The 19,663-nt window shown below is 36.6% G+C and overlaps 1 protein-coding gene across 1 annotated transcript in view; it reads left to right on the top strand.

Moving 5' to 3' along the window:
• rbfox3b (RNA binding fox-1 homolog 3b) overlaps positions 1–19,257 on the top strand; it is a gene marked incomplete at both ends in the record, with an annotated part of 82,974 nt that extends 63,717 nt beyond the window's left edge. Inside the window, 5 exons of the mRNA XM_079394167.1 lie at positions 10,761–10,893; positions 11,123–11,162; positions 14,146–14,204; positions 16,208–16,286; positions 19,213–19,257. Of these exons, the coding sequence (XP_079250293.1) occupies positions 10,761–10,893; positions 11,123–11,162; positions 14,146–14,204; positions 16,208–16,286; positions 19,213–19,257 (356 nt within the window). The remainder of the gene's footprint in view (positions 1–10,760; positions 10,894–11,122; positions 11,163–14,145; positions 14,205–16,207; positions 16,287–19,212) is intronic.
• Positions 19,258–19,663: the final 406 nt, after the last annotated feature.

Consider the following 19,663-nt stretch of genomic DNA (forward strand, 5'->3'; position numbering starts at 1 on the left):
ATTTAAATATCATTCATTAGTATAAACGAGTATAATTATATGTATAAAAGTATATAACATAAATTGTAATTATAGATATGCATATGTATAATTATAGTTTACATGGTATATTACATCAATTGTATAATTGTTTTAAATATATAAGTAATTTAAATATATCAAATATAAAAATGGTATAAAAATGAATATAAATATATACAAATATATAATATTACAACGTAAAATTGTAGTTATATCATTTTTATAAATATATATTTATATAATCAATATATAATCTATTACATATTGTTATAAATATAAAAAAAATTAAATTGTATAGCTTTTAAAAGTCACACACACACTGAACACACACTTTTAAGCTCCTAAAAGCAAATAAAAAGCCCCTAAAGCAGTCAATGATAACATAATGTTGATTTTTTGCAGATCTCTCTCTTTAAGCTCTCGTATAGTCCGGTCTGATCCGGTCTGAAGTGTTTTAATGAGTGTAGATGAGCTCTCTCATTGTTTCTCGGCATGTTAAGGAGATAATGAAGCACTTGCTGTTGATTTGATGAATCTGTGTCTATTCCCCCATGTGTGCATTACTCAATCCAATTCCTCACAGTAACTAGCATTAAACATCTGAGCGGCTGCTTACCAGTCCTTCAGAGCCGGACTAACATCCTGTCACTGACTCTCTGTGTTTTTACGTCTTTCTCACTGTTTCGGCTATTCTGAGATTTTTTTCTGGTGTTTTGTGCCACAGCATGTCGGCTGGTTTGATGAATGTGTTTTTATTGAGGCGGTGTAGCCTATCGCCTGCTCATTATCAGCTTCATTTACATATATCACACGACACGGACGCTGGTGCAGCATAAACAGAGAGAGACTTATGAGTCGTCGAACAGTATTTAATTTCAATGACTGATTATTACCTTGTATCAGAAAATGTTATATAAAATTATATAATAAGTATTTGTTATAGGTTATTTTTATGCTCTTGTTGGACAAAAGAGCCCATGATAGGGTCCAAATTCTGTTTTCTCCTTTTGTTGTGTGATTCATTGATACATCTCGATAAACTCGAACAGATTTATGAAGAATGAAACCATCTTGACGTCAACTTAGTAAGCTTACCAATAGTGCTGCAAACTAACAGAGAGATCAAACGCCTATATATAGTCAGTTATGCAGAAAACCAAATCAATCAAAAGAAAACCAAATCAATCAATCAAAAAAACAAAAAAAAATTTAGTGAGAATTAATTTGGGTAAAAATAAGGAAAAAACAAGGGGAAAATACTTTTGTTGCTCAATAAAATAGGAACAAATAAGAAAATAATGGTAAACAAAATACTGAAAGACTAAAAATGTAAATAAAATAAAAAATACTTTTGGTGTCCAATAAGATGGGTAAAATAAGGGCCGGAAAAACATTATTTTGTTGGTCAATATAATGAGTAAAAATAAGAAAAACATGGGGGGAAATTACTTTTGTTGGCCAATAAAATGGGTAAATAAGACAGGAAAGGATAACAAAATACATATGCTAGCAAATTGATGAAAATTATAAAAATAAATAATGTTTAAAAATCATTTTAAATCATTTTGAATAATTTTGTGACCAGTAAAATTTACTAATTAGTGGAAAAATACTTTTAATGGCCAATAACATTAGTAAAAATTAAGAACAAAACTAAACTGGAAAATGACTTAAAAAGAAAAAATAATGGATAAAGTAAACTATTATGGGTAATGAAATGTTCATATTTACGTTTTGGGAGTCCCCAACAACAGGTTGACATGAATGCACACTTTCATTGTCTTATGCATATAATGTACAATATGCATAATTAGGGCCCAAGCCAGTAAGGCGCAGGGCCCTATTGTTCTTCTAAGGATTATTAGGGCCCAAGCCAGTAAGGCGCAGGGCCCTATTGTTCTTCTAAGGATTATTATTATTATTTTTTTTTTTTATTTTATTTCAATCATCCGGGCACTTTTGGGGGCCTTAACGTGCCCGAAAACTCTCGAAAATTGGCACGCACGTTGGAACCTGCGGCCATTAGGACGCCGCTGAGGCTGGGACCCGGGCGTGGCACAGGGGCTCTACGGCGCCCCCTGGAAAATTGTCAGAAAGCTTGATGTATAGCTCACACATACTTGCACGTATTCATATGAAACTCGGTACACATATAGAACTCATTGAGCCGAACAACTTCCGCGCAGCATGTCATAGGCTCCGCCCAACAGGAAGTCGGCTATTCAGGGCTGTTTAAAAAGCGCATGCTCTGGAATTTGATATACTCCTCTGAGGATTTCCATACGATTGCCACCAAACTAGGTGAACATGATCTCAAGACATTGGGGACGCTAAATTGCGAAGATATTTTTGATATGTCGAACGGTTTGCCCGTGGCGAGGCGATGAAGTTATGGCGAAAAATGAGACCCAGGAAATGCCTAATAACGTCCACATACATTGTATGATGTATATCAAACTTCAGTGATTTGTTCGTTGTATGATGCCGATCGGATAGATGTGACTATTATGACTGAAAGTTATAGCGCCACCAACTGGCTGCAGGAAGTGTGTCGTTTTCAAAATGCTTTGAATTCAGCATCTTATTTTACCTCGATTTGCTTCAAACTTCACCAGAATAATGTCAAAACACGGCCGATGTAAAACTGTGAAGGGAATATTGATATCTAAAATTATGTTGCCATGGCAACGTGTCAAAGTTGAAAATTCGTTTCTGGTGATTTTGAGGCAGATAACATGTTTAGAATGTCATGAAACTCAACACACATATCAGTATTAATGATAGTTAGACACTGGAAAAAGCTCATAAACGGGCGTGGAAGAGACACTCTATAGCGCCACCTTTTGTCAAAAATGAGGGGGTTAGTTTTAGCTACAGACACCAAACTCGGTACATAAATTGTTCTTATTAATCCGGACAATTTTCTAATTTACAGTCATTAGCTACGACCAACAGGAAGTCGGCTATATTTATTTTAATGTGGGTTTTTTTTAAAAACGGGCTGTAAACAAATTAATACTCCTCCAAGCAGAAACACGGAAATCACACCAAACATTTTTTATCATGATGCCAAAATACTGAAGATGCTAAATTGCGGACGGATTTAGGATATCTTGAACGATGATTTAATGGCAATTTATTAAAGTTACAGTAAAAAAGATAATTTTTTTTTTTTTTTATCTTTTAAGAGCAGCTTCCAAACACTTCATAAAAAATTACATACACAGAACAATACAGTCTGAGGATATGTGATTAATTTCATGAATTTACAATACACTATGCTTAGGAGAAAATTTAAAAACTATCAGAGAGCTCTTAGACTGCTTCTGAGTGAGGGGTGGGGTGGGGTGGGGTGTGAGTGACTGTGTGAGTGACTGTGTGGATTGAGGAGCTGGGTGAGAGAGAGAAAGAGAGAGAGGGTCTGTTTTTTAAAATCTTTAAAAAATGCTTATAAATCATTAAATAAGGTCTCAATTCTTAACATTAGGAAATGCATTAATTAACGTGAACTAACAATGAAAAATATATTTTTACATCATGTTAATTCTTCCATGATAGTATGAACTAACAAAGAACAATTTTTTTAAAGCATTTATTAATCTTTTTAATGTTAGAAAAATAGTCATGTTCAAAAGATAAACTTTCAAATGTAATAATATATTAACACATTTTGGAATTAATATTGATCAACATTAAATGGTATATAATTATTAATGTTTATATATATATAATGATAGCTACAGACACCAAACTCGGTACATAAATTGTTCTTATTAATCCGGACAACTTTCTAATTTACAGTCATTAGCTACGACCAACAGGAAGTCGGCTATATTTATTTTAATGTGGGTTTTGTTTTTAAACAGGCTGTAAACAAATTCATGCTCCTCCAAACAGAAACACGGAAATCACACCAAACATTTTTTCTTATGATGCCAAAATACTGAAGATGCTAAATTGCGGACGGATTTAGGATATCTTGAACGATGATTTAATGGCAATTTATTAAAGTTACAGTAAAAAAGAGAAAACTTTTCTTTTCTTTTTTTCTTTTAAGAGCAGCTTCCAAACACTTCATAAAAAATTACATACACAGAACAATACAGTCTGAGGATATGTGATTAATTTCATGAATTTACAATACACTATGCGGAGGAGAAAATTTAAAAACTATCAGAGTTCTCCTGTCTCTGTGCTTCTAATGTTTGCGGTAGGTGACTGGGTGGGTGACTGACTGTGTGAGTTCAGTGAGTGTGGAGGGGGAGAGAGAGAGGGAGAGAGAGAGAGGGTCTGTTTAAACATCTCAATAAAATCCTTAAAAAATGCTTATAAAGCATTAAAGGTTTTGATAACACTTTATAATTAAGTCTCATTTGTTAACAGTAGGGAATGCATTAATTAACATGAACTAACAATGAAATATATTTTTTACAGCATGTTAATTCTTCATTGATAGTATGAACTTACAATGAACTAACAATGAACAAAATATTTTTTATATTAGAAAAATAGTCATGTTCAAAAGATAAAACTTTAAAATTTAATAATATATTAACACATTTTGGAATTGATTTTGATCAACATTAAATGGTATATATTTATTAATGATGTAAATTAACAACAGTTAAATAATGTTGTTTTTTAACATTGGTTAATTCACAAATAACATTAAATATTAACAATATATTTTTTACTTTATTAATTTGTGTTAGAAAAAATTATTCATGTTAGTTAATGGAAAAATAAATCATTAAAAAATGCTTATAAATCATTAAAAGCTTTGGTAACTATAATAATTTCTCATTTGTTAGCATTAGTAAATGCATTAACTAACATCAACTACCAATGAAAAATATATTTTCACAGAACTTAAAGTTTTATATGTTCTGTGTGTGTGTGTTTCACAGAGTTGATGGTTTGGATTAACCCTTTAATTGCCGTATCCCTTAAAACCAAACTGCCAGAGGGTTACTGTGATGCTTGTGCTCGCTGGGCACCGTTTTATCGATGCCACCGGGGTGGCATATGCTGACGGCTTGGGCCCGTCATCGCTGCTCGCAGCTATATTTATTTTTTTATTTTTTTTATTTCAATCATCCGGGCACTTTTGGGGGCCTTAACGTGCCCGAAAACTCTCGAAAATTGGCACGCACATTGGAACCTGCGGCCATTAGGACGCCGCTGAGGCTGGGACCCGGGCGTGGCACAGGGGCTCTACGGCGCCCCCTGGAAAATTGTCAGAAAACACGATGTATAGCTCACACATACTTGCACGTATTCATATGAAACTCGGTACACATATAGAACTCATTGAGCCGAACAACTTCCGCGCAGCATGTCTTAGGCTCCGCCCAACAGGAAGTCGGCTATTCAGGGCTGTTTAAAAAGCGCATGCTCTGGAATTTGATATACTCCTCTGAGGATTTCCATACGATTGCCACCAAACTCGGTGAACATGATCTCAAGACATTGGGGACGCTAAATTGCGAAGATATTTTTGATATGTCGAACGGTTTGCCCGTGGCGAGGCGATGAAGTTATGGCGAAAAATGAGACCCAGGAAATGCCTAATAACGTCCACATACATTGTATGATGTAGATCAAACTTCAGTGATTTGTTCGTTGTATGATGCCGATCGGATAGATGTGACTATTATGACTGAAAGTTATAGCGCCACCAACTGGCTGCAGGAAGTGTGTCGTTTTCAAAATGCTTTGAATTCAGCATCTTCTTTTTACTCGATTTGCTTCAAACTTCACCAGAATAATGTCAAAACACGGCCGATGTAAAACTGTGAAAGGAATATTGATATCTAAAATTATGTTGCCATGGCAACGTGTCAAAGTTGAAAATTCGTTTCTGGTGATTTTGAGGCAGATAACATGTTTAGAATGTCATGAAACTCAACACACATATCCATTTTAATGATAGTTAGACACTGGAAAAAGCTCATAAACGGGCGTGGAAGAGGCACTCTATAGCGCCACCTTTTGTCAAAAATGGGGGGGTTAGTTTTAGCTACAGACACCAAACTCGGTACATAAATTGTTCTTATTAATCCGGACAACTTTCTAATTTACAGTCATTAGCTACGACCAACAGGAAGTCGGCTATATTTATTTTAATGTGGGTTTTTTTAAAAAACAGGCTGTAAACAAATTCATACTCCTCCAAACAGAAACACGGAAATCACACCAAACATTTTTTCTCATGATGCCAAAATACTGAAGATGCTAAATTGCGGACGGATTTAGGATATCTTGAACGATGATTTAATGGCAATTTATTAAAGTTACAGTAAAAAAGAGAATTCTTTTTTTTTTTTTTTTTTTAAGAGCAGCTTTCAAACACTTCATAAAAAATTACATACACAGAACAATACAGTCTGAGGATATGTGATTAATTTCATGAATTTACAATACACTATGCAGAGGAGAAAATTTTAAAACTATCAGAGCTGCTTCTGAGTGAGAGCTCCCTGTCACTGCAGCTGAGTGAGGGGTGGGGGTGGGGTGGGCTGTGAGTGACTGTGTGAGTGACTGTGTGGATTGAGGCAGTGGGTGAGAGAGAGAAAGAGAGAGAGAGGGTCTGTTTTTTAAAATCTTAAAAAAATGCTTATAAATCATTAAAGATTTTGATAACACTTTATAATAAGGTCTCATTTCTTAACATTAGGAAATGCATTATTTAACATGAACTAACAATGAAAAATATATTTTTACAGCATGTTAATTCTTCCATGATAGTATGAACTAACAAAGAACATTTTTTTTAAAAGCATTTATTAATCTTTTTAATGTTAGAAAAATAATCATGTTCAAAAGATAAACTTTAAAATTTAATAATATATTAACACATTTTGGAATTAATATTGATCAACATTAAATGGTATATAATTATTAATGATTATATATATATATATATATATATATATATATATATATAATGATAGCTACAGACACCAAACTCGGTACATAAATTGTTCTTATTAATCCAGACAACTTTCTAATTTACAGTCATTAGCTACGACCAACAGGAAGTCGGCTATATTTATTTTAATGTGGTTTTTTTAAAAAAACGAGCTGTAAACAAATTCATACTCCTCCAAACAGAAACACGGAAACATTTTTTCTCATGATGCCAAAATACTGAAGATGCTAAATTGCGGACGGATTTAGGATATCTTTAACGGTGTTTTAATGGCAATTTATTAAAGTTACAGAAAAAAGAGAAAACTTTTTTTTTATATCTTTTAAGAGCAGCTTCCAAACACTTCATAAAAAATTACATACACAGAACAATACAGTGTAAGGATATGTGCTTAATTTCATGAATTTACAATACACTATGCTTAGGAGAAAAATTTAAAACTTAGAGATCTCCTGTCACTGTACTTCTAATGTGTGCGGTAGGTGACTGGGTGGGTGACTGACTGTGTGAGTTCAGTGAGTGTGGAGGGGGAGAGAGAGAGAGAGAGAGAGAGAGAGATAGAGAGAGAGAGAGAGAGTGAGTCTGTTTAAACTTCTCAATAAAATCCTTAAAAAATGCTTATAAAGCATTACAGGTTTTGATAACACTTTATAATGAAGTCTCATTTGTTAACAGTAGGGAATGCATTAATTAACATGAACTAACAATGAAAAATATATTTTTTACAGCATGTTAATTCTTCATTGATAGTATGAACTTACAATGAACTAACAATGAACAAAATATTTTTAATATTAGAAAAATAGTCATGCTCAAAAGATAAAACTTTAATTTTTTTTAATATTGATCATTAAATGGTATATAATTATTAATGATGTAAATTAACAACAGTTAAATAATGTTGTTTTTTAACATTGGTTAATTCACAAATAACATTAAATATTAACAATATATTTTTTACTTTATTTATTTGTGTTAGTAAAAATTATTCATGTTTGTTAATGGAAAAATAAATCATTAAAAAATGCTTATAAATCATTAAAAGCTTTGGTAACTAATAATTTCTCATTTGTTAACATTAGTAAATGCATTAACTAACATCAACTACCAATGAAAAATATATTTTGACAGAATTTAAAGTTTTATATGTTGTTCTGTGTGTCTGTGTTTCACAGAGTTGATGGTTTGGATTAACCCTTTAATTGCCGTATCCCTTAAAACCAAACTGCCAGAGGGTTACTGTATTGTGTGTGCTCGCTGGGCACCGTTTTTCGATGCCACCGGGGTGGCGTATGCACTGGCGGCTTGGGCCCGTCATCGCTGCTCGCAGCTATATTATTCATTTATTTTTTACCTTACTTGCTCAACGACTCCCATATGATTCGCTCAACGATTCATTTTTCCAAATACCTCCTTTGCATGACGCTAATCTGCAGTGATTGGTCCGATTGGTCTCATTTTCATTTAATCATGCCTGTAATACTTGATAAAGCAGCGTTTGTGAGCGCAGTGCTGCTTTGTGTACAGCGTTACCGGGTAAACCACTATTTTTCTGCTCCAAAAGCGGCACCTAATGGCAAATAATTCATTTGCTTTTTCATTCAGACCAATGCGAAAAGACCAACAAGTGGGCGGGCAATATGCTAATGTTTCGTGTTGATGTCAACATGAAACGGCTTGGGATTCATTTTCAAAACAGCTTGTTTCAATGATTCAGAATCAACTCTTTCTTTTTAGAGACTATAACTTTATACACGGTGCACTTTCAGATTTAAAACTTTGTAGGATGTTTTCATTCACTTAGAGCTGTGTTACACACTGCATGAAAGAATTGAAATTTCAAAAATCCATAATAGGGGCACATTAAAAAAGTTACATCTGCTAGCCAATAAAATGGGTACAAATGAAATAAAAAATGAAGTTTAAAAAATACTTTGGATGGCTAATAAAATTGGTAAAACTAGGTAAATAATATGTGACTATTAAATAAGCTTGGAAGATAAAACAGGAGAGGCACAAGCAATATCTAGAGACCAGATCATAGAGACCTGAGGGTGCAAGACAGTAAAAAACAACTAGAAACCAGCAAGAATACCCTAGCATATGCAAACAGCACTCCAGTTGTCTTTATAGGCCCACCTAGAAAATAAAGACTCCTATGTTAGAATGCTGTTCATTGACTTCAGCTCGGCATTCAACACAATAATCCCACAACAGCTCATAAATAAACTAAACCTGCTGGGCCTTAACAATTCCCTTTGTAACTGGATCCTGGACTTTCTAACCGGAAGACCTCAGTCAGTCCATGTCGGCCACAACACCTCGAGCACTACCACATTGAGCACAGGTGCCCCACAAGGCTGTGTGCTCAGCCCGCTGCTCTTCACACTGCTGACCCACGACTGCACTGCCAAGTTCAGCTTCAACCACATCATCAAGTTTGCTGATGACACAACAGTTGTAGGTCTCATCAGCAACAACAATGAAACGCACTACAGAGAGGAAGTGGAACAGCTGGCTGAATGGTGTGGCACTAACAAATCTGTCCCTCAATGTGGAGAAGACAAAGGAGGTTGTGATGGACTTCAGGAGAAACTCCGTTGACCACCCCCCACTGACCATCGACAGCTCGACTGTGGAGAGAGTCAGCAGCACTAAATTCCTGGGGTTGCACATCACAGAGGATCTCACCTGGACCACCAACACCATGTCACTCTCCAAAAAGGCACAACAGTGCCTACACTTTCTCCGCCGGCTGAAAAGAGCAAGTCTCCCTCCACCCATCCTAACCACATTCTACAGAGGCACCATTGAGAGTGTGCTGACCAGCTGCATCACTGTCTGGTACAGGAACTGCAGTGCTGCTGACCGCAAGACCCTCCAGCGGACAGTGAACACAGCTGCAAAGATCATCAGTGCCCCTCTCCCCTCCATCCTGGACATTTTCCTTAAACGATGCTCCAGCAAAACCAACAGCATCGCGAAGGACTCCACCCATCCCTCCCACAGTCTCTTCCAGCTCCTACCATCAGGAAGACGGTACCGGAGCATCAGAGCCCGCTCTGCCAGACTGCTCAACAGCTTTTTCCCGCAGGCTGTGAGATCCCTGAACTCACACTACCCCGCGCCCCTCTGAAACCCCATGCAAACTCCTACCTCCTGAAACATGGTCCACCCCCCAACCCCAAACCTTACCACACCAAAGAAAAAACTGTATGGAATTTTTTTGTGCAATTCGAAGTGTGCTACACACAGCTGAGTGGGCCTGTACAAACCACCTGTAGTAACTCACTCTCCTCTATGTGCACTAGACACTTACACACACTGCTGCGTGTACACAATCCCACAAAAGACTCAGCAATATATGTATGTTTACATGCTCATGCACTACAAATCATCCTGCACTGTTCCCCAACCAGCTGCTTGACTCAAAATGTTTCTCTTTGCACATGTACAGTATTTATGTGAAGCATTCGTATAGTTTGTATTTTTTATCTTTTATTTTTAGTTTGTATAGGGTAAATACTTATATATAGTATACTTATAGTTAAATCTGTCAGTAGGTTAGTTGTATATAGGTTTATAGTGTTTTTTTACTTCATTGTTGTATGTCTGTATTTATGTAGCACCGTGGTCCTGCGAGGCACGACATTTCGTTCCACTGTATGTCCCCACAAGTAGCGGAATGACAAAAAAGCTCAACTCGACTTGACTTGAACTTGACTTGATAAGTCTCGTTGTGTGGTAGAGATACATGCACCTACTACCTGTGCGTCCTCATAAATGTCCCCTGTGTGTGTGTGTGCAGTGACAGGTTTCCCGTATCCCGCGGCAGGAGCGACGGTGGCGTACAGAGGCGCTCATCTGCGAGGCAGAGGCCGAGCCATTTACAACACCTTCCGTACAGCTCCTCCTCCTCCACCCATCCCAGCATACGGCGCGTGAGTCTTTCTCAGCAAATACTGATATGTGTCACCGTAATTGCATTAACTGATACATAATTAATGCAATAAAAAAAAATCGATTGACTGCTGTATTTGGACGTGACATTTTTCAGTCTGCAAACTCGTTTATTTGTCACAGGCATGTGAGTTTATTCCTGATGCAGCAGTTTTGATGCTCATGTCTGTGATAATCAAACGCTCTCGTCGTCTTTTCTCTCTCTCACAGGGTGATGTATCAGGACGGATTCTACGGCGCAGAGATCTACGTGAGTAACTTTGTTTCTTGAGGGACTAGAGCGGAGTGTAATTTCAGTCCAGGATCTCTGGCGTCGATTAAGCGATGCCTCGCTTTTGCCAAGAAACCTGACAACCCAATTCTAGATTCCCTTCAGTCACCACAAACTCAGAGTTTGGCAAAGGAGCAAAGCGCTCTCCATGTCCTCCAACTTCAGCGCACACACTCAAAATCATGTTTTCAAACCACTCCTGCATATGGCAGAAGCTTTATCCAAAGTGACTTGCGTTGCATTCAAGGTGTAAGTTTATATCAGTGTGTGCATTCACTGGGAATCAAACCCGTGAACTAAGTTCAGTGCTACAGGCCTGGCATTTTGTTTAACAGTTAAAAAGGAATCGAAATAGACAACTTGACTTGTTTAAACAGCAGTATGTTGGTAAAATACTGAGGCGAGAGTTCACAGAGAACAAATTGGATTCTGGTTTAGTGTTTATTTGCATGTGCTGCTTGTGCTGTTAGTGTTTGTGAAAAAAAGAGGTTAGGAGGTGAACTGAGAGCAGAGAATAAAAAAAAACTTTTAATAGCCAATGAAATGGTTGAAAATAAGCAAAAAAAATGGTTGCCAGTAAAATTGGTAAAAATAAGAAAAAGGTGAAAAATGCATTTGTTGGCCAGAAAAGAGGGGAAAATAAGAAGGAAAAAGGTGAAAAAAATATCTTGGTGGTCAACAAAATGGGTAAAAATAAGATTTTAAAACATGTTATTTAGTAAAATACATTTAGTGACCAATAAATTTGGTATAAATATATAAGAAACAACTGTGAAAAAGGGACATTTGGTGGGCAATAAAATGGGTAAAATTAAGAAGCGAATTATTAGCCAATAAAATTGGTAAAAAAAAAAACTGTGAAAATGTTTGGAGTCACTAAAGTGGATAAAAATAAGGGAAACATTGGGAAGCTATTTGTGGCCAATAAATGGGTAGAATCAAGCTTCAACTGAACAATAAAAGATGAGCTTTCATTGAAGAAGGGTAAGGGGATAGAAAATACAGTTTGTACAGTATAAAAACCATTACGCCTATGGAATGAACCCACAAAAAATGAAAGCCCTGTGTGCGTGTGCGCGTCCGTGTGTGTGCGTGTGTGTTGTAGGGTTTTGTTGATTATTGGCTGCGGACCCCCAGTAGCAAGCGTTTTGTGCTTGGTCTGCAGTGAGTCACTGATAAGGTGAAGCAGCTTCAGATAAATGGATTCATCTTCCCGCCAGCACTGCTGTTCTCTCTCTCACACACACATACACACACACACATCTGTAAGATGTCTCACATCTGTGTCGCCCTGACAGTGACACACTGACCCGCAGGAGAACAAACACATTCACACATCTCTCTTTCGCTCTCATTCTCTGCTCTGTTCATCTCCTTACCTTTTTTAAAAATTGTTTTCAGTTTGAAATGCTGCATATTTTCATCTTATTTCATTTTATTTTGTGAATTGATTTTATTCAAATGAGAGTCTGTGTGGAATATACTGACATTTTTTGGATGCTAGTGTCTTAGAAATGGTGATTCTGATTTCTTTTTTCACTTCTTTTTTGTTCCTTTTCTATCTTTTCTTTAATTTTCTTTGTTTTTCTCATCTTCTCTCCTCTTTTCTGTAAGTTTTTTCTTTTCACTTTTCTGTTTTGTCTCAAGTTTCACTTCTATAACTTTCATCTTTTGTTTTCTGTCTTTTGTCATTTTTCTTTCCATCTTTTCTCCTCTCTTCTTCTCTTCTCTTTTGATCCTTTCTCCTCGTGGCTCTTCTCCTTGTTCCCTCATATTCTCTCTCTCTCTCTCTTCTCTCATTGTCTGTTCTCTCATCTTCAGCGGTGTGGTCTGTTATATTTAGCGTCGGGGCTCTCGGTGTCCTGATAAAGGCATGTTCTGTGTATTGGGCCGGAGGTGCTGACAGTCTGATTTATTACCCCGTGTGTTCACAGGCGGGGGCTCCAATCAGTGCGGTCCCGCAGGAAGTTCGCCACGCCTGCTCCTCCTCACTTCCTGTCCCCAGAGGAGGGGTCACATGACCTCGCAATCCCCCGCTCAACCTCTAACCTGATTTCATTTCACTTTCACTCCCAAACTTCTTCTGATTCAAATTGTTTTCCGAGTGATGGGGAACCCAGCTCTTCCCGTAGCGCTGGAGAGTCTCTGTGTGCTCGTTTCAGTAACGCACAAGCCGTTCTGTGCTGACTGTCTCAAATTCTCCACTCAATAAACTTTCCGTGCCCGATTTAACTGCAGCACGTATTACCAATGTAAGCCTTCCACACTCAGCATCTCAAATATAAATCAGCGGCATTATTGCGTGTTGCAGCGCCCCCCCAGTGGTGCGTCGCAGTCGCTCATGGGCGGTCTGTGTTTGTCGGGCCGAGAATGTAAAACAGTGGCTGTTCTCGTTCTGACGGTCTGATTAATGTGTGTTATTAGCCATCTGCCTACAGACAAATGAGCTCAACTCCACCTCAGAGTCTCTGTTGATTATGATACAAGCGGCAAATCAACAGAATCTGCTCCGTTTTCAGGAGAAACCAGCAAGAACCAAGACAGATGTGTTTCAAAACCTATAAAGATGGTATCTGAAGGCATCACATGCACACTTCTAAGGATGCTATACAGATCCTAGGCTGCAGAATTAACCCTGTACAGTCTGACGTATGAAATAATAGAAAAGTATCATTTTTAAAAATGGAACAGTTTATTGAACCTTTAGACAAAGCATTATAGAAAAAAGTGTGCATCTGTGTTTATTGTTGAGTATTATAATATGAGATATTGAGAATATGGAGGAAAAAGCAGCTCAGTTTTATCCAGATCTCTGTAGTTTCAAAACATGTAATGCAATACAATACAATCATAATCGAGAGATATGCTCCTCAAATGATGAGATTTGAGATGTTCTGGAGGCTTGTGGAGATCATTCCTCCACAGTGAAAGTTTGATTTTTTTGTCGTTTTTGTGTTTTCAGGGTGGATATGCGGCGTACAGATATACTCAGCCTGCAACGGCTACAGCGTACAGCGACAGGTACGAGTTCATTCGCTCATGCAGTGTTGCATAACATAATATTAACAAAACATTTATTTGGACATGCATTTTAAGTTTTTCAGATCTCTTTATAATTTCAGTTAGGCTTTTTTCTATTTAGCTTCAGTTTGTATTTATTTGCATTTTTGTTTGTTTTAGTATATAACAATTTATTACAAAAATGTATTGCTTTTTAATGGATTACCTTTTTATAATTAACAGCATAAACTGTTAAATTTAATATATTGTTTTTAATTTATTACAGGTATCTTTTTTTCTTTCTTTTTTAATGTCACTGCTCATTCTCCATAGCAGTGGTACATTTTACTATTTCAAGGTTGTTTTTTTTTTTTTTTTTTTTTTCTATTTAAACTGACCTGAAAACAGTATTATGTTAATATAGTTATATATTAATATTTTGAGAATTTATTAGTGTTTATTAATATAATTAGCTTTCAGTTTGTTTTTTAATGTGCTTTTGTCATTTCTATTGTTCTGATGCTTTTTAAATATTTCTTAGTTTTAGTTTACATTTATTTCAGTTTTAGTCATTTTAGGGCTTAAACTTATTTCTCTACAACATGAACTTTCCAATTTTCATTTAAGCTTCCCATCTAATTTATTTCACATGAGGAGAAAATAAAATACAGTCTGTATAGCAAGACTGAGTGAGGCAGCAATTTGCTAATGAGGAAGAGAAATCAACTTAATTCAAGACCCGTCACTGAAACCAAGTCACAATTTTAATACGCAGTTTTGCTTTGCAAAGAAATTTATGTTGTTTTAAAGGATGTTTATATATTAAGCATGACTATATATTTTTACTGGAAAACAAAACAATAATACTGATTACACAGATTAGTGAAATGATGTTTTGCGCTGTGCCGAAGTCAGTGTTGTGCTTTCAAAGCAGGTTTCTTGCCAATCCAGACTGAGTCAGCACACTTAACGTCCAGTTTCACACGCACAGACATTAAAGCGTATATATCTCTTACGGTAAAGCTGGCCTTTTCTCTCTCGCTCGGCGTTCGTCTGCTGGAGCTGTTGCCCGCGGCCGAGGGCTTGTGTTTTCTTATCTGCTCTCTGCAGACCTTCATTTGCAAGCTGTATGTGGAGAAGAAGCAGAAGAGAGTGGAATATGTGCAATATATAAAAGAAAGGAAATGACATGTGTTGTCCTTCCTGTGGAGGATTAGTTCCAAACCAGCGACGTGAAGCCTGCGGCACCTCGTTTGCCTCTTTCACCTTTCTTTCCCTCGCTCATTATCTCTTTTCAGTCATTCTTTTGCACTCATGCTTAATTTTTCTTCAGTCTTCTTCTCTTTTCTTGTCATTAACCTGAAATAGTTTCTTAGAAAAATAAAAACACATAAATTTGACTCCCTATGAACCCGTTCTGAAGTCTGAATGTTTTGATGTCGTTTATTTCTGTAGAAAGCCCCCAGCCATAAACTCACTGAAAAAAAGTCCAAAAATGCATCTATATATACAATTCACTGCGGTTTCCAGCTGAAATAGTGGCAGTAAAGAACCAACAACCTTTATTCTTTTAAACACAAATTACAGGGGGAGATTATTGATTAATAGACTTATTTTCATGCACAAAACAATGTTTTGACCTCAATACATTTTAAAATAGCACCTGGTTTAAAAAACTATGACATTTTGATGTTTGCATCACATAACAAGCTCCATATGTATGGCTTTTCTGACAAGGCAAGCTTGCTCGATAGCGCACCCGGTACATTGCATTTGTGATGCGGGTCACGATAATTTAGTATTTATATTTTAGTGTAGTATTCACACCAAGTCTCAAAATTGTGGTGAAGTTACTAAGTTGGTGAGAATAGTTTTGGTGCGTATAGTGTATTTTAATTTCGATATTTGACTCACATTAGATATTTGAGTCACATTACAGAAGTAAAATAGGTTGTAAATGCTGTTTCATGTTGTGAGTGAGTGTATGCACGTGTTAAAACATCTCTTAATTGATGTTTATGCAGTTATGGGAGAGTCTATGCAACTACTGACCCATATCACCACACCATCGGCCCGGCAGCCACCTACAGCGTGGGGACCATGGTAAGATAAACCACTGTTATAAACCCAGAAGCGTCAGAAACAGCACGCAGATGTATTTTGCACTTTGTCAGAATTATATTAAGAACTGTTTCCCACCTTTTTTGTCCACCCCATATGTGCCAGGTGTCGTTTTTCCATGACACACTCCCTGACGAGAGAAAGTCAGTCGGTTAATGTCTGTTTTTAGCTAGCGTTTGCAGCTAACATCAAAGATGAAGGCACTAATGGGCCGTCAGAATTAGGAGAGCTCATCTCTTCTCCCCTGCGTCGTTTGCTCTCTATTTCCCCTAAATTAACGAGCATGTAACGCATGCAGCAGTGTGCCGTGGGACAGACTCGACTAAATGAAGGAGACGACAGAGGATGGTCTATTTCCAACCACCTCTCTCTATCAGAAAGAGAAAAAAAAGACACTTGTTTGGCACTCCAGCATGCATGCAATTTCTCAACGACAAGGACGTCAGCAAAACACATTAAAACGAAATAAGAAAGAATAAAGAAGCAGTAATAAACAGTTCCCCGGTGCAGCTGCTAGCTAAAAGCTTTCATTAATTAAGACACTTTGTTTGAGACTCTCTTCATTTACTTAATTAAGACTGTGCCTGTACGCTTTTCTTTAATTCCTGCTTCCCTGCAAATTTCCTTCCTTGTTTCTTCATCAACGGTGAGAAAAATGACCCCATCACTGAGCCGAAAAGCCCGTCAGTGGCTCCGTTCCAAAACATAGTGAACCGCCTGTTTACTGCTAACAAAGAGACTGTTCTTGCATTGACAACTGCTAGAGAGAGCACAATTTTTTCAACGTTGAACTAAAATGATATTCCCTTTTAAAAAGTTTTAATGATCCATTTTTAATTAGACTTTACCTTTTTCATTCATTTATTTATTGTAAAATTCAATTATATTACAATTGTAATATAATTTTCTCACACAATTTTGGATGTAGATTTTGGATTTTGTTGCAATGCATTCTGGGATTGCATACAATGGATGCATTGCAAAAACCCAATTTTCTTCCTTAGTATTTTGTCTTGTTTTGCCACAATTAAATCAAATAGAAATAAATAAATAAAAACAAAATCATGTTTTATGAGAAATAAATTGAAATAAAGTAAAAACTTTGCCAACTAAAACAATTTTTTTTTTACTAATAAAATTACAACAAAAATTACAAAAACTTAAAAATATAAAAATAAATTCCAATTCAATAAACACTGTATTAAATATATATATATATATATATTTAAAAATGCTAAAATACCACTGATCACTATTTAAGAATGTTTAGATATTTATACTAGAAAATAATAATAATAAAAAAATACTGAGGAAGAATATAACTTTTTGCAGTATACATCTGATGCTTGCATTTCAGTTTGGCCAAAAAAAGGTCTCTTAGAAGGCTTTGAGTTCCTTTTGAAGTGCCTCTATGATGACTTACAATGCTGTCTAGTAAGGGAGCTCACTAGATTTTGGAACAGACCCAACTTGCCCATTTATTTATGTGTGTGTGTGTGTGTGTGTGTGTGTGAGTGAGTACTGATGCAGAAGAACCTGAGAACTCTGATTTACAGAGCAATCAAATGATCCCTCATCTGTCAGAGAAAGAGCATTTTGGTTTTCGGCTCTTTCATCATAACTGATTAACACGACGGTGCAAGATGGGAAAGCTTTTCGTTTTAAAATTCCTTTAATAATTAGTTCCTCTGAGGTTGCATTACATTCTCTTTGCTGGTTTTCCCAGCGTCATGAAATTGCAGAAGGCTTCCACCCAGACCAGCGAGCGGGTTCCCCCTTAAATTAGGGAGAATTATCCTTTGAAGGTCTCGGCTTTCTGCAGTAAATTACGCGTATGGTCCAGTATCATGGGGCGTGTTCGAAGACCATCACTTGCTCCCACGCCTGCAAGCTTTCTGCACACTAAACTTTAAAGAGAATAATTGTACATGCCTTTGAACACCATTGGAATTAATTTGATGCATCGTAGTTTGAGGTCTATAATGCTTTCAAAGTCGACGATGCCATTTCTGCACAATGCGTGCAGATGGAACGCTAGTGAAATTGCTAGTTAGTGACTCTGTAATGAGATACCAAAAAAAGAACGCAGATCCCATCATGGGCAACATGACCCCTTGATCTCATCGTTATTAAACTCAAGTTTTGAGAAGTTTTCAAAATCAGTTCTAAGAGTTCATCAGCATTAATGAACACACACACCGGTAACGCAATAGTTCACACAAAAATGAAAATTTGCTGAACATTTTCTCACCCTCGGGCCATGTGAGATGTAAGATGACTTTGTTACTTTAAGAAAACAAATTTGGAGAAATGTAGCATCATATCACTTGCTCAGCAATGGAGCCTCTGCAGTGAATGGGTGCCGTCAGAATGAAAGTCCAAACAGCTGATAAAAACATCACAATAATCCACACCACTCCAAAAAAACCTGCATGTTTGTAACAAATTCTATCATTAAGATGTTTTAATTTCAAACTGGCTAAAATAGTCCTCTATCCACAATATAGCTTTCCCAGTGAAAAGGTTGCCTTGTCTGAATCAGGATAGAAATATGCACATATCAAGCTCTGTTTACAAACCAAAACAGGCCAAAACAGATATTAAACAAATATGTGGGTGGATTTCCATGTGAGAGACAACAGGAGATAGACTTTTGTGGATTAGTGTGATGTTTTTTCATCAGTGTCATTCTTGGCGGCACCCATTCACTAAAGAGGATCTATTTGCGAGTAATGTAATGATATATTTCTCCAAAATAAAAACTTTTCTACAAACTTTTTTGAGTGAACTATTCCTTTATATCAATGTCAGAATTCTAAAGGAAGGAAATTTGAGAAGCAGGAATTCCGTCGTTGCCGTGACCACCAGCTTGACTCTGATTGGTGCTCTGTCATCTTTGATGTTGCAGGCGAGCCTATACAGAGGAGGCTACAGCCGCTTCACGCCCTACTAGAGAGACTAAACCACTGATTACTCAAACTAACATACAAAACCACTAGACTCGTTCTGCTACACGGAGTGTGATTTCAAACTAAAATGCTTCCAGGTCACCCAATGACCTCATCTCGACAACATTCTCTCAAGTGGACATTGTGGAAATCAGTGGGAAAATCAGAAGAGCAGCTCACAAATGTGGAGTTGATTTCAGATTTTTTTTACTTTTTTGATTTTAGACATTTTTTAACGTCAACAATTTTTTTTGCATTTGTGTTTTGTCTGCAAAAGCAAGGACAGTGTGTCAAAAAGCATTTTAAAATGGCAAGAACGTGAGCTATTATGTGGTCCTTTAAATTATTGTTTTTCATTATTGATAATTTTGTTGTGTATATAAGCGTCTAGTGTGAATTCAGACATGAGAC

This window comes from Barbus barbus (genome assembly GCF_936440315.1).
Source record: "Barbus barbus genome assembly, chromosome: 3".
Classification (NCBI taxonomy): Eukaryota; Metazoa; Chordata; class Actinopteri; order Cypriniformes; family Cyprinidae; genus Barbus; species Barbus barbus.